The sequence below is a fragment of the Gobius niger genome (assembly GCF_951799975.1).
Source record: "Gobius niger genome assembly, chromosome: 10".
Classification (NCBI taxonomy): Eukaryota; Metazoa; Chordata; class Actinopteri; order Gobiiformes; family Gobiidae; genus Gobius; species Gobius niger.
Genome location: NC_136861.1, coordinates 26,896,149 through 26,911,828, shown reverse-complemented (window position 1 = coordinate 26,911,828; position 15,680 = coordinate 26,896,149). Strand labels below are relative to the sequence as shown.

The window sequence follows — 15,680 nt, the reverse complement described above, 5'->3', positions numbered from 1 at the left end:
TAATACTTTTAAGGAATAACAAAAAGACGAAAAAAAAACGAAAAAAAAGAGAGGTATACGCGTCGAAAAATACTCATTGGACCTACTGCACACTGTTTTTTTTTCCTTTCCTCCACAATAACATAATTCCTCCTGACTCTGTCCGCGCCCCCGACACGAAAAGACAGTGGGGAACGTGGCTATCCTGTCAGAGAATGATGAATGGCTCAGCTTGTCACCTTCACTGTGGTTGTTGTTCCCTGTGTTAAACCACCCCTCTCGCACAAACTTCAGGATGTTTAAGAAAACACACACACACACACACACAAACGGTGACCACTGCGAGAGCCCCTCTTTTTCCCCCCGACATCGCCTGGACAATTTGCTCCCTATTTACGTGAATGAATAAATCTATGTGATTGTTTTGGAGATCCCTCGCGGCTCGGATTTTTCCCTTTCTCCGGACCTCGCTGGCTTTCACACAAAGAGCCGGTTATTAAAATGAGTGGAGCGATTTGCCAGCGGGTCAGAAATGGCTAACCTTTCGAATGTGTCCTTTTTTCCTTTCTCTTTGACATTTCCTCGGCTGCTTCAACCGCGAAGGCAAAAGAAATTACATAACAAAAAGGCGAAGGCAAAAGTAATGACAAAAAAAAAAAAAAGTACATAATTAGCAAAATGTGCTTATTTTAGAAAATCTTTGGAACCAAAAAAAAAAAAAGGCAGAATGAAAAAACATCACAAAGGAGAGTATACAGAAGTGGGATACATGAGCTAGAAAGGCATGTCAGGCTAGTTTTCCAGCGGATGGATTAATTAACCGTTCAGTTTTGAAAAAGCATGATGTGGAGGTTTAAACGTGCTGTCCTGTCACGCCATTATTTCAAGATTAATTATTGAAACCACATCCCTTTTGCCCTTCAGATTCAGCAAGCATTATTAGACTTGATCGTTTTGATTGGCTATTTCTCGTCTGGGCTGCTCTTTTGGGATTTTCTGTTCTGTGGAGCGCACATCTGATGAACACGGCTATGCCCAAAAGCCCGCGGGCAGAAAGATCTCAATATCTCTCAATTGGCCGGGACATATTTCCATTTGGCTGACTGGCAGATGATTAGCTTCCCTTGTGGGTGTTTCAAATCTCCATCCTACCGCTTCTGCTGGGGGTCGACCATGTGACCTATTCATTACTACGCGGCTGCTAACTGGAATGTCTCGTGGTGTCCTAGCCGATCCTTTTAAGGCAATGGCTGACTGTGATCTGCAGAGATACAAACTTTACGGGCAAGCCTTAGGTTGCCTCTGCATGGGAAAAGGTTACATCAGCTCCAAAGGGTTCAAGCTTGCGGTATGTGCTGCAACTGGGATCATTCTACGCAGCGAGCGAGGACAGCAAACATTTCTATGCACCTTTTTTCATGGCAAAAAGAAAAAAGAAAAAATGAGGTAATGCAGAAAAACAAGTCACTTTTTTTCCTTGTCAGTTTGAAATGAACTTTGTACACTTATTTTAGGGGAAAAGGGGAAGGGGGGGGGTTCTCATGCGTTTTCTTGTTGCTAGGACAACAGTGGTTTCCTTCAAGTTGAGTTCATAACAAGTCCAGCATCTTCTGTCTGGAACTTTTCCCACCATAAATCAACTTTGCGCAATTGGAGGGGGGGGGGGGTTGTAGTGCGATTAAAAACATCAAGTACCTTCTTTAAAGTGGGCTGCAGCAGTTCATTTTCACACAAGCCAGCACTTTGAAATGTAGTGGAAACTGTATACTGGGAGTAGTACAACAGGGCAGTGGATATAGTGTCTGCAAAAAGGCTGTAGTGTGCAGATTGAAGTCTCTCACGGTCCTGTAGTGTTGCTTAAACTAACAAAACCAAAAAAAAAGAAAAAAGAAAGGTACCCATGATAATTGTGCCCCAAGTCCGACGACATCAAGCTCTGGCTGTTTTCACGTGGCAGTTTTTGTTTCCGTGACGACGTCAGACAGAAGAAGCACAGGGACAGGCGAGTTTGACGATGTGGCAGTGACCTCTTGCCACATTGAAAAAAACAAAACAAAAAAAACAAGCCATAACGGAAGAAAAAAAAAAAAATGGAGGGAAAAACACGACACGAGTTGCCACTACAGTCCGTCGGCGGGGTAATGGAAGGGAGCTCTCGCCATAGAAAGAGCTCGAAAAAAGGGGTTTTGTAGTTTGGAGCTGCGTGAAGATCCTCGAGAGACATTTGTGGTTTTAGTAGGGAGCGAATCTACTGTAGCCCGCCCGGTATAAACTGGCCTGGAGGAGAGACGAAGAAATCTGTGAGGTTGGATCATGAATTAATAAAAAAAAACATGATGTGAATATGACGTGCAATGATTAAATCAAGTTTTCAAACATTCAACATTTAACAGACCAAAGAGCATATACAAACATGCCATCAAGTTGTGTGACACATACAGAATTATTGTGACTAAAACCATAATTAAATTTCCAAGTCCATAGAAAATAGATGGAGCCAAGTAACTGCTATGTTACTCAGTAGCTCCCAAATTACCAAAAGTGTTATCTGATGCCGTCTGGCTCGGTCCAGGCCTTGTTAAAAATACAACAAATTTATGTCTGGTGTCAGAGATTCTGCAGCTCGTTTTCTCACCATGGCTCCCACTCCGTACGCTGCGGCTGCCGGGGCGAGAGCGTGGTAGGGGTCTGTAGTGTACACTCGGCCATAACTGGGAGCGGAACAAAACAAAACAAAACAGTCATTAATTAAACATTAGCATATACTAATAACAAAACACAAATCCACACGCCTTCTTTCAATCGCAAGTTATGAAAAACAGGACGTTTGTGAAAGGGTAGTTCTAGTCATATTCGTAGCCAGGTTCTTGGCTGAAACTCGCGGTTCTCATGGCAGGTGAGACATAAAGCCGATGATTACCGATGATTATTACCCAGCTGTGCCGCGGACCGGTCACAAGATGGGGCCACTCTAAAATGGGCACTTGGAAAATGCCAGGTGGATGGATTATATTAGCAAAAGATTGGGCGCAGAATACATTAGAGAGACACATCTGCTTCAATATAAAACATGTCTACTTCAATTCATCAACAGAACAAACAAAAGGCTGGTTATACGGCATAGACTGATGACGTTTAAAGCATCAATTTGTAATGAAACTGCCATTTCTACATTTATTTTATCTAATAAATGAGTGAACTACCAGAGAACATTTTGCCTGTTTGGTAGTGGCTGTGTTTACATGCCGTGTCCCGGTGTGACCTCACCTGTCACTGTAGGCGGCGGCTGCGGCTGTTGCCCCGGTTACTGCAGCCGGTTGTGCGTAGCGATAGGCGGCGGCCGCAGCAGCAGCAGCAGGATAGCCCCCCTGAAGACACACATGAGAGAGCTGACTCACGCTGGGACAGTGAGAACACACCTTACAAGTGTGGAGGGGAGACGAAATGCCACAGAATGACACGGGGTGGAAGGCTCACCACCAAAATGGCACCTTTTGGGTTTGTTTATCGCAAAAGGAGAGCTGTCCATCAGCGAGGGCTGCACAAGGTTAGCTAGGGGGAAGTTAGGTGGCACTCGTCACTACTGGTGAAAAATGACTGCACACTATAGTATCAAAATCTTTTTGTGTGAATGCCAGCACCAGGACTGGTGTCGCATAAATCATTGCAGTTACTACAAACTGTGCTTAAATTAAACAAGTGCTATCAAAATAGGATGAATTCTTGACGGCACTATTTGGTTTTGTGATTTTCATAAAATTAAATCATTCTATCATTCTAATCATTCTAAATCATTCGCCTTATTCCGCCACGCAGCGGATCTACTTCGGAGCATGAAATCCATTCAATAAGTGGAGAACGAGGGAAAAAGTTTGCAGCTAAAATCTGATGTACAGAAGATTGACTTAAAATGTCCAATGTTCATTTGCACCAACAAGTCAACACTGCACTGTTTCTGTGGGCGGCCTGAAAACAGCTCTGTGTCTGTGTAGTAACTGATTTTCTCTAGACGTCTCCAGTCCAATGTAAACTAATACGAGAGAAAGCGTGGGCACAACTCATGGCAGCACCCACAGAAACTTCCGGAATAAGGTGAATAACACAATAATCTTTTCACAAAATATATTAACTCCAGCCACAAGGAGGCACCAACTTATCAGTTGATTCTTTTCCATCGTGAGACTCTTAATGGCCCAGTAGATGAAGCATTTACCGCTGAACTGGAACGTTTGTGGTTCAGGATCGATACAGCTTCACCATTACAATAGTGAATGTACAACAGGACATAATGTTAATGTAGCCTATAATGTGCAGCCCCGCTAGTGGATATAGCCTCATATAAGACATGTTATTGACAAATTATGTGCCAGAGTATTGCATTTCGATGCAAGGGGGAAAGAGAGCAGTATGAGGAACAATAGCATTTTATCACCGAGACGGAGGAAGGAAATTGGACTGTCAAGGCTGAGTTAGACTGGATTACTAACACTAGAAGGGGAGAGAAGTAAAAACAGAGGAGGGGTCTTAGAGAAAACCACTTTGTCTTGTCAGGCCTGTGGGATTAAAGAAATGAAAGCTGCCTAAAGGACACTACAAGTGGAGCTGACATGTCATTAATAAGAATATACACGTGGATATAGAAGTGAATGGAAAACAGATGGAGAGAGACACACGCGTACGTACGAGCACACACCCACACACAAGCCTGGACTAACCACTAAAATCACCTTTAGGCATCGACAGCGCATGCATGAAACCCAAATGACCAAACCTTCAAATCAACACAAGACCACTGCATTTGGACCTGACCGGGACAGAGCACAGCAGATAGAACATTCTCTGAAACACCCCCGGGAAAGGGGGGTGGAAGGGGGGGGTTGGGACGGGAGGCAGATCAGGCAGGCTGTTAGGGGAGGAGACAGCAAGGCTTTCTGGGTAAGTGGAGGCAAAAGAAGGGCGTAGAGGAGTGAGACAGTCTCCATGCAGCAGCGGATGGGCGCATGCTTCAGTGATCGTCCCGGGAGGAGACGGATACGAGGGCGGTTAATTCAGGAAGAGACCATGTTCTTCGTTTTAACGAGAAAAGAGAAGGATTCATGACTCCGGTAGTCGTCACAATGCCATGTGGGTGTATCAATTTAGACAAACAAAGGAGAAAATTAGCATAGTTGTAGCTTCAGACTTTTCCAATAAAAAAAAAAAAAGACAAAGAGACCTGGTACTCTTTTGAAGAAACTCAGTATGATTTAGTTGTTTAGTACAAAAGACCCTTCTCTGTTAGTAGGAAGCAAACTTCAAAGCAGTAGTCATCACTGTAAGAACAACTATAAGACAACACGATATCCACACTGGATCAGAAGGTGATTCATAAGATCAGCGAAAGACAGAAGAAGTAGTAGTAGTAGTAGTAGTAATAGTAGTAGAAGTCAAACAATGCACACTTGAGGGGTTTGGAGTTGACCCTACCTGAGGCAACCTGGGACTAAGCACTGAGTCCTGAAACACTAGTCTATAGAGAGAACAGAAACAACCGTGGTCAACCTGGTTACACACTCACACTACTCCAGAGGCGCGGCGCACGCCCACAGCACTGCCCTGCACGGTGACTGAAGCCCCGCAGCCCTGCAAGTGCACATTTCTCTCATCTCACAGACAGTATTAGCATTGGGCTAATACAAACTAGCACTAGGCTAATACAAGCTATCCTTTTTTATCAAGAGGCTTTGCAGTCCTTGAGTAATCGAGCCACTTTTTAACAATATAGTGATAAAGATTTTCTGCCTCAGTCAATTTTTGTTGATAGACAAGACTTTCATGTGGATAGGCCCAGTAATTACAGAAATATTGACCGTAAACAATGTCTAAACGTAGACTTCAGATCTGTATCAGTATTGTAGGCTCTGGGAAGTTTTCGATGTTACGTGAATGCAGCCCTAGTTAGATAGACCTATTCGCTCAACTTTAATGCAAAAAAAAAGAGCCATTATTTTCATTCAACAATTCACTCTCTTAGCACTCGACTTTATCTTGATTACGGCTTAAAGAGCAGCGTGTGTGTTTATGTGCCTGCACTCGTTTGAACCTAAAACTGCAGTAAAGCCCAGTAAATCTGGGTTTTATTTCATTCCTATCAGGGGCTCAGTCACTCGTGGCCGGCCAGTCTGTGGAGCGGACGAGTGGACGCACATGCAGAATCACCCGCAGAGGAAAAACAAAAGAGAAAAAAAAAAACAACAAGCAGTGAAGGGAGGAGGGGAGTAGAGTGAGGTGTGGGAGGGACGTGAGTTTACTTACATACAAGTCTGCGGCGCCGTAAAACCCATCCTGATAGACCACACTGAGAAGGGGAGGGGGGAGAGAGATGGACAGAGAGGGAGAGAGAGAGATGTAGGAACAGATGGTGGTGCACAAGTCCCAAAAAACCAAAGTGGAGGAGATGCACAACGAAATAGAGAGAGGAGGGGGGGTAGAGAGAAGAGAAGAGAAGAAACAACAGTTATTTCACACCCATGCAGCATGCAGAGGAAATAAAACCTCCACTGAAGCTCCACGACTAAAACATTATGCACAACAGACCCGTGGGACTAATATAAATGTACTTCGGGCCAAACGAAACAATAAAGTGGCATTGTTTCCCCGGCTGCTGAAAGTCGCAGAGGGACAGGCCTCTTTGCACGGGAAACGATGTTAGCGAGGCCGCCTGCGTCTCAAACAGTGGAGCCGACATGGAGAGGGCATTTCCTGCAACCCAAATTTTTCCATCTTGCTTAATTTGAATCGTGACAGTAAGCGCCCGCAACGGCTATTTCCCAATCTATTCGGCTTCGATTGGAGTACCATTGTAATCATGACCCCATTAGCCAATCAGCACGGCACAGCAGCACATGCACAATAAGACACACACACACACGCACACGGTGAGTAATGTGCGCGCGGAGGAGGGGAGCGCGAGTGCCCGAGCGGCTGCTAGATGTGTTTATGCAAATGCGCCGATGTCGGTATCTGTGTTGTTTATTCAAATGGGCCCGTCGCACTCGTCCTCAAAGGCCGCCGCGCGCGCTGACAATGGGCCAGTTGGCCCGCTGTGCGCAGTGAAGAGGCTTGAGCGCGCGTGTAGTGAAGTGGGACCTGCTCGAATAGGATTGGGGAACACTATTGAGAAAAATTGCAGCCTGGTGTTGCAAATAGACGGACGGGACTTGTAGCAAAACAAATGGTTTAGTGTTTGATCTCCAGCGTGTACGGCTGTATCCAGCGGAAATATAAGCAGGCGCATCTGTTTTATGTGTTTAACGCCACTTCATCCGTGTACAAGTACGCACTTTAGAGTGTGAGCCTTTCTGCGTTGAGCGCAAAGTAACGCAGGGGCAAAGAGAGCGACTTACCCGGGGTAGGTGGGGATAGCAGCCTGAGGCACAGCAGCCCGCACTGCGCTGTAGACGGGCCGACCCCTCCCTCGGAGGTGAGCCCCGCGGAACGCCGCCGCTGCTGCTGTGGTGGCCGCCGCAGCCGCTGAGGGATACGGAAACCCTGGCACTGAAACAGAGATAGGAGTTTACGAATTAAAAAGAGAAAACAAGCCCAGGAAATGAAAGGAAAAGAACAAAGAGAATAAGTAAAGTCAATCCTTCAGGCACAAAATAAATAAGTCAATATAAATTCTAAGGAAATGTGACCTAAATTTAAAGCAGTATGGTCCGTTTACTAATGAAGTCTATACGTCTGCAACAATTATTCTGCACAGCATTGTAGGAAAACTATGAACTATGAATAATTGGGCCATTCACAGTTAGTGCAGCTATTCATCAGTTTACCCCAATAAACCAATATGTTACTGCATATTCACTCAGTGGCCCAAGTACATACTGCAAAGGGAACCTTCAGGAAACATAAAAGAATCACAGACTACTGCCTTTCATATTTAATCATCTTCTTTCACAGATTAAATCCATCTTCTGTTGGTCTCTGCTTGAAGCACTCAGAATGCAAGCACTAAAATTACCGTGAGACGCTCAAGTTACTTAAATTATCCTCAAACTAAACATTAAATTGTAGTAATGAATGAACACAGTGGGTGATCGTCTAGAATGGCTGTTTTACACATTTATCATTACGAGAGGTTTGTGCAGAGACGGTGATAGAGAAAGATTGGCTCCTGGGGTCTCACCTGCATAGAGCTCAGGGCCATACACAGCTCCCACCATGGGACTCAATTTCCAACCTGCTGAGGACAGTCACAGAGAGAAGAGAGTCAAATGAAACTACATTACACCTCCATTCCATGTTACCACACTCTTTATAGAGAGCTGCTCAGTCCAGTGGCTGCGTAAAGAGCAGCTGAATTGATTAAAATACGATAAGTAGTTAGAGAAAGAAGGAAGTCGGTAATAACCTGTGTCCCTGGGAGTATTTTCCCGATGGATGAAAGACCACCAAAGTCATTTCAAACGGGCTGAATGTAGATTGGTAAAAGTGAAAAGCATAAAAGTATTGAATATTTCCTGGGGGCAGCGTATGAAAAGAGCTAAGAACTCACATAAAAGACACATTTTATTCAGAATATGCGCTCTGCCCACGTGATGGAGAGGATTACATTTTTAAAATGTCTGCTGCTGCATTCTCTGACGGCCCTGGCTGTCAGAATGTGGATTAGGTGTGCCATTATAGCAGGTCAGCATCAGGTGGTATTAATAATAAAAGTAGGTTCGATCTTGCCCAGATGGACTGTACTGCAGTAACATCCTCTGCGGATTCCTATCGACTTAATACTGCCAGTAAACAGCACAAAACAATTGGTCAGATTCCCAACAGTCACAGGAGCATTTACAGAGAGTGGGTCATGAGCCTTTGCCAAAGTGACTGTTGATAAATTGCTTTGATAGTGTTTGATAGTCAGCCTTATGAACAGTGCTGGAATAACACAGTGACTTTTGGATACTACAGAAAAAGGGTCAAGCGGCAAAATGGTTTTTTTCTAAGTTGAAATGAATAATTGGTGGGTTCATGAACTTCACAGCTTGTTTTACTTTTAAGAAAGATAAGCAAAAATGAACTCTATGTGCTAAGTGAACCATAACTTAAACTATTTGTGAGGTTAAAAGTATGCTCCTCAGTGGTTTCTGTGAACTCCTTTGTCAAACAATTGGGTGTGCGTAGCGCTAGCGCTTTCATTGTTAGCGTGAGTGAGTGTGCTCGTTACCATAAGGCAGCGCGCTCAGGGCCTCTCCGTTCGGATAGGGGCTGACCATTTTCTTGTTAGTCATCACCCTGGCTGTGGCATTGTTCACCTGGGGACGGAGGAGGAGACGGTCAGAGGCAAAGTCACCCGCGGAGCTGCACTTTCAACACATTTCACTTTTCTGCTGGCATGCTCACAGTACAGCTAACTTCTTCTTTTTTTTTTTTTTACTTATCGGGCTGTTTACTGCCGTTCACCATTTTGTTCCGTTGCGTAAGATATAAAACAGCGTATTATTCCCCTGATGCTTTCCCTTGTGGGAGTACGCATAAGAATTTCAGCAGCGCTCTACCCCTGTCATGGCTGCCTAACACTTTCAGTTCTGTCTGCGTGTTGCATGTCAATTACAGCTAGGAGCAAAAAAAAAAAAAGTGGGTAGGAACCGTTATGGAGATTTTTAGTCATCATGCAATTAAAAGCCAGTTGCCCAGCGGAGATTTGGTGAGTCATTGCGGGTAGGCATTAGGGCTGCCGTGGGGACAGTGCTGCTTATGTTCGGGACAGGGAAAACGAAACAGCGAGCAGCAATTTTGTCGTTTTGTGTGTTAAAGACGGGCACATTGTACGATCCATTGAGGATTGTAATACGTGTTGTGTGTACGTGCGGTGACATTTTCGGGCTAATGCTTATGCCTCTCTCTCTCCAAGATGGCCGATAATCTTCTTGGGGGCTTCAAAGGCTCATACGCGGGTCCCTTGATCTGTCCTCATCTTCCTTTGATGGGCTTTAAAAGAAGGAGATTGTAGCTCCCTCTAAAAACTGTGCCGTTCGAGTGCGCCTTTCCGAGCTCCACTGCCAGAATGTGAAACAAGCTAAAGATTAATGACCTTTTCGCCGGCGGTGATGATGAGTGCGTGCTTGTGTGTGGCAGAGAAGGACACGGGACTGGGAACGAGCGTGTATGTAAACACCGCTCTCCCATTTAGGAAACCATTATGGCCCCCGACTGCTGTTCACATAGCTTCCCCGCGTCATGTTTTCCTATCAGCCAACCTTCATTAATTCAAATTGGAAATGGGGTTTACTTCATTTGCCCCCCCCTCATTTCAAACAACAAGGTCAGCGGTGATTGATTCATTTAGCCGAGTGCGGGTAGCTCTCTGATGACACAGCTCGCCCGTGCCTAAAGAATCGTTTGTCTGCAGTCGTTCTGTACATTTCTGCTGGAGGAAGAGGTTCACCAAGGACACCGGACTGTCCGACTTCTGTAGCAGTTGGACAGCATGCGCGTCTACTTGAGAGGCTCGCTTCCATCTCGGCTAAATTTTGACGGACAGAGAGAAAATGTAGGCGGATGCGTAGATGCATTTGCTTCGGAGGCCTCATTGGGTGAGCAAGAACTTAACTGTTTGTATCTAGAGCCATTGATTGGACCCTGACTCACATTTACAGTGGGTTCAGTAAGTGTTCACTGCACTCATTGCTAGATTTTGGAAATTCTTTAAAGAGGGGAATTATGCCTTTTACCATGTTACAATGCTGTTCTCTCCTCAAAAACATACGTGGAGCTGTGATTTGAGGCGGTCGTGCATCTTTGAGTAATCTTTGCATCCTCTCCATTAGCCAAAAAGCCCCTCCCTGAGGTCCTAGATACCCAAGAAAGGCTTTTACTCATCCTTTGTGCTCTTGCTAAACTTAAACACTCGCCATAGCTTCAATACAGCACAGTCTATTAAAAAAAGGAGGAGGGAGAGTGGGAGGAGCTTGCTTGAATAACCTGGAGGTGAAACTACTGGATATTATTTTTGTTTCAGCTGTTTTAGATCACATTTTCTAACCAACAAAGTGCAAGATAGTGATAAAGAGGTGTTTGAGATTATTACCAAATGCAAAAGAGCAGAGAACCCCCTCTTTAAAAGAAAATCTATGCTTAGATTCATGTAGGTTACACAGACTGTACCTTTCTGTATTATGTAGTAATGAATAAACTTGACCCTAGGACTAAATTGGAATGACTTGATTTTACTTTATTCACATTGTTATTAATGAAACAATGCGTGAAAGAGGTCAATAACTTTCTGAACCCACTGTAAGACCGTAACATGAACAGCGGTCTGAAGCCCACCGCAAATGAGTCCCGTCGCGTTCACAACGTGCCTTTGGGGAGGGAGGGGAGGTATCGCCATCCAGACGGGGGGCAGTCCCGAGAGCTTTTTCCTCTTATTTGTCACCTGTCTGCACGGTGTCGAGTCATGCACAATTAATGGCGTTAGGTGGACTGACAGGCGCGCATGCAAATCTAACAAGACCAGCGCGAAAGGCAAATCCGAGTTGACAAATGAAACCTTTCTTAGCCCCTTGTTTTCCCTCGACAATAAATAATTCAAATTAGACAAACATTTCCATATGAAACCAAACTTGTGGGGTTTACATACCTATGAAAACAAAATAATTACTAAAATACAAAAAAAAAAAAACAGGAGGGGATAGAAAGAGGGGGGTGCAAAAACATCTCTTTGACAAAATTAAGAATCATATACCACAAAAATTACACGCAGCCATATATGGGTGCATCACATGACTAAAAAGTGGAGGGGAGAAAGAAAAACAATAATCAAAAAAAAAAAAGAAGAAAAAAAAAAAAATCAGCCAATCAGCAAGCGTCGGATGCAGCGTAGAGACCAATCAAATTACAAATTGCAGCACTCCCACATCGAACACATACAAGACATAGATGGGACGGGTAACATGGAGGGGATGCAGGTGAGGTTTAAGAGACAGAGCCAGTCAAAAAACAGGACAGAGATAGAGTGAAGAGAGAGAGAGAGAGAGTAACACAAAATGAATGAACAAAAATACCAAGGTGCATCATTCATATAAAGCAATTAGATTTGGTGACCATTCTCCTGCAAATCTCATTGTATGTGGAGAGCAAGAGAGAGAAGAGAGAAGAGAGAGAGAGATCCTCATTCCCAAAAAAGAGAAATTAAATAAACATGAGACACTTGGCCAGGCATTAGAACTGTGTCACAAACCGAGACCAGTACACTACAACTACGTCTTCTACCACTACTGAGAACACAAGACAGTCCACTACAAAGAACCAAAAAACTGAAACGAAATGTAAAAGGAAAACAACATGGCAGCATATAGACCCAGCAAGGTAAACCCCATATCGGTTCAGAGATGCATATGGTTAATACTGGCTGGTTTTAGGAGTCGCCATACCTGCACAAGCTTTTTTTTTTTTTCTTTTCTTTTAATGAAAGGTACTGTGCACGTGGGAATTCAATCACTGCAGATATGTATCGTTAACACATTCATTATAAATAGTTATCAGTGTGTTTCCAGAATTGAGTAGACGTGTGAACCAACTTGTGAGAATGGTGTTTCAATGGCTGCAGGGGGAAAGAGCCCCTACTTCGATGGGTGAAATGTAGAGGCTTACGACTAGTTTTCTATTAAAGCCACACAACGTAACATTCCAGGTTATACTGTATGTTGGTACAAATAGTCAGCGATACCCAAATGTACTTCTGATGCTAAACAACATGCCTACAATGATATTTTCTTAAGTGGGTTATCAAAATAAAGCATTTAAAATCTAAAGTTTGGCTACCCTGTAATAAAAGCAGAGCAGCAGCATCTCCTCGGACAAGTTGGTGATTTTGCTTTTACGCATTTATCACCAATAAAGACACCCGTGATTAAACAAATGGATTATTCTTTACTCTACTCATAAGGTGAAATGTTACGCAGCATGCCTTTAAAATATGGTTTTGGTGATACAATGCACCACATTTAAAAACCAGCAGTGTTCATTCCCCAAATTAATCCACTGGTGAAAATGTGGCCAAACAAACATAACTGTCCACCAATACGCTGTGTGAGTAGAGTTAACATACAGCAAGACAAGTGTGTACATGGATTTTGCGAATCTAGGCTAAAGCAGGCAGGTCAATGAAACAGAGAAAGGCTTAGCATCATTTGTGTTGATTTTGAATCACTGGGGGAAACAAACAGATACAGTTTATGCATTTGAGGTCCTGGGGAAGAATTTCTCAGACAGAACAAGGATCTTTGCATCCAGTGATTACAGTCGCTCATTCCCAGAGGTGTTAATGAGATGGTGGGGGGTGTTAGGGCTAATACAGCTAATGCTACGTCTGTCGATGCAACAGCCAAACAAACTAGTGCCAATATTAATATACATCTAATTAATATCAAAATTATTAATAGCTAATTTTCAAAGATGGGGTGGGGGAGTGGGATCAGTTTCAGTGATAAATGTTTGTACACAACTTACCGTTGCCGTAGGAACAGCGAGTGGTTACCGTGGAGACTGACAACAACACACAGAAGTCGTCAGGAAAACAGAAAAAATATAATAAATAAAAAGAACAAATGAAGCTACAAAACAAAAGAAGCCTAAAATGTCCCCATAAAAGCTCACTGGGGAGTCGATCAGCTCTGTTAATAACCGTTTATTTCTAGCCCTTTTGCATCACGCTGCTACGAGCCAGCCTAAGAAACGGGAGACGTTGAAAAGAGTAATGGAGATATGGGGCAACCTTGCCATACAAAAAGCTAGATGTGCATCGACTTGTCAAAAATATCGCACACACCAGCCGCCATTTTGAGAATAGCAATGGGTTGATTGGACACTGTCTGGGGAAGTTGCATTCAAAAGGACAAAAAGGAGCGACTGTGGTTTGATGCTGCAAGAAAAAAAATGAAAAAAAAAGCTCATGTGGTAAAGTCGAACCACACAGGAAGAGCCTATTTTTAAATTGTTTGTGGGAAAATGACTAACATTTCCACTCTCTACCAGTCACCATAAAAAAAAACATTCAAACAATAAAAGGGTGGTTAAAAAAGATAGAAATGTTTTCAAAGGAAACAAAATATGAGTTAGAAAAAAGACTGGCAATAAGAAGAGATAAAGAAGAGAAAGGATGGATGGGACGCACAGTCAAACACAGACGAGTAGAATGGGGAAAGTGCAAACTCTCTTTCCCCTTTTTGGACATTTGTCACTCATGTACAAAGCATTCACGCATGGATACGCACACGTCCAATAGTCTTCTCTAAAAACAAGTCATGCAGGAACACAAACTCAATATGACAAAACTGGACAAGTCAAATTCCAGAGAGGGGAAGTGAGGGGGGCCGCTCATCTGAAACTGGGACACGAGGAGCTGGCTTTTGTGGTTTGGGCACGCGTCTTTGTCATTTTGGGCCTTTTAGTACAGAATAAGAGCCTCACAAATGCCTGCTCAGTTCATGAAAATGATATGAGGCTCAGGTGAGGCGGAGGGAAGCCAGCTGTGTCCCATTGACGAGTATTTTTCAGGATGGACGGACAGTCGGACATGCACCACCGCAAGTGCAACGATGACGCCATTTACACATACACATCAGGGCTGCACACAAACTAATGAATCGCCTTCTGTATTTACACAGTCTGATTTCATGAAGGTCTGCACGTCTTAGTAGTTTAGATAGAGTGCCGTATGCTACTGTTCTTGGGCAAGACACTTCACCCACTTTGCCAATGTATGAAAGTGGTATGCGAGTGAAAATGATAAACATTACAAGTTATTTATGTTAATTTAAATGCTGACAATAGTGATCAATTAATTTCTCACTTCAGAAATATGTGCTGGGTCAATGTCGAGTTGAGCTGCGCATGCACAAACATGGAAGAAAGGCTGCTACTTGGGACATAAACATGTATCTCCCAGCATTTAAGCCCCTTTAAACACCACAGCAGCGGCAGCAGATGAAGTATTATAACCCTTGCAGTGACAGACACATGCTATTTAAGTCCTACTGGCGTCTAAAGGCCCTCCCATGTCTATTGTATTACTTTGAAAGCCTGAGTCACACCCGGACCACATGGCTACTTAATATGCATAAGCAAAAGGACGGACTTGTTTAGTGCTCCTGCTGATTGCAGCTGTTGGACTGATTCTACTAGAGTTCTGACTCTACTCTTACACCGTCATGAAAATACAGCAAAGGTAAGTCTTTCTTTGCAATAATTGTGTATTAGCAGAGCCTTCTCAGTGAGTTTGTAAACTAACAAACACTTGCCGCATTAGCATTAGCGGGTGCATTGTGATTAGCCTATTTACTAACTAGGTTATGACTGGACTACAGAGATGGCATGGCCGTATAAGAGCGGCCCAATAAGATAAAAAGACCGATTCCCCGTCCCGTAAATGTTTGTACGGTTCTGGCACATTTACACTGATGTTTGACAGACCTTAACATTGACCTAGCACTTAATTCGGAAGTGAGGAATGTATTGATATAAATAAGACAAACTTCATGTACATTTCCAGAATATTGTGCAGCCCTGACGCATACGGAAATGATGCACTATTGTCTCAGATCACATGCAGATGCAACACACACACCTCAGCTGCTTTGCACAATTCACTCTGGAACTCTGCGCTGAGAAGAGCTGTCACTATAGCAGCCACATAGGGCTGCAGCCTGAAGCGTGTTAGTTAACGG

General features: G+C 43.6%; 1 protein-coding gene across 3 annotated transcripts in view; it reads right to left on the bottom strand.

Moving 5' to 3' along the window:
* Positions 1 to 342: 342 nt before the first annotated feature.
* Positions 343 to 15,680, bottom strand: part of LOC306968649 (RNA binding protein fox-1 homolog 2-like) — a 50,410-nt gene continuing 35,072 nt past the window's right edge. For 2 of the 3 annotated variants that reach the window (XM_079564090.1, XM_079564092.1), the window contains 7 exons: positions 9,179 to 9,266; positions 8,147 to 8,203; positions 7,365 to 7,515; positions 6,274 to 6,316; positions 3,247 to 3,347; positions 2,615 to 2,690; positions 343 to 2,256 (listed from right to left, as the gene is read on the bottom strand). In XM_079564090.1, the coding sequence (XP_079420216.1) occupies positions 2,212 to 2,256; positions 2,615 to 2,690; positions 3,247 to 3,347; positions 6,274 to 6,316; positions 7,365 to 7,515; positions 8,147 to 8,203; positions 9,179 to 9,266 (561 nt within the window). In that variant the 3' untranslated portion in view covers positions 343 to 2,211. The remainder of the gene's footprint in view (positions 2,257 to 2,614; positions 2,691 to 3,246; positions 3,348 to 6,273; positions 6,317 to 7,364; positions 7,516 to 8,146; positions 8,204 to 9,178; positions 9,267 to 15,680) is intronic. The other variant, XM_079564091.1, reaches the window with a different exon arrangement.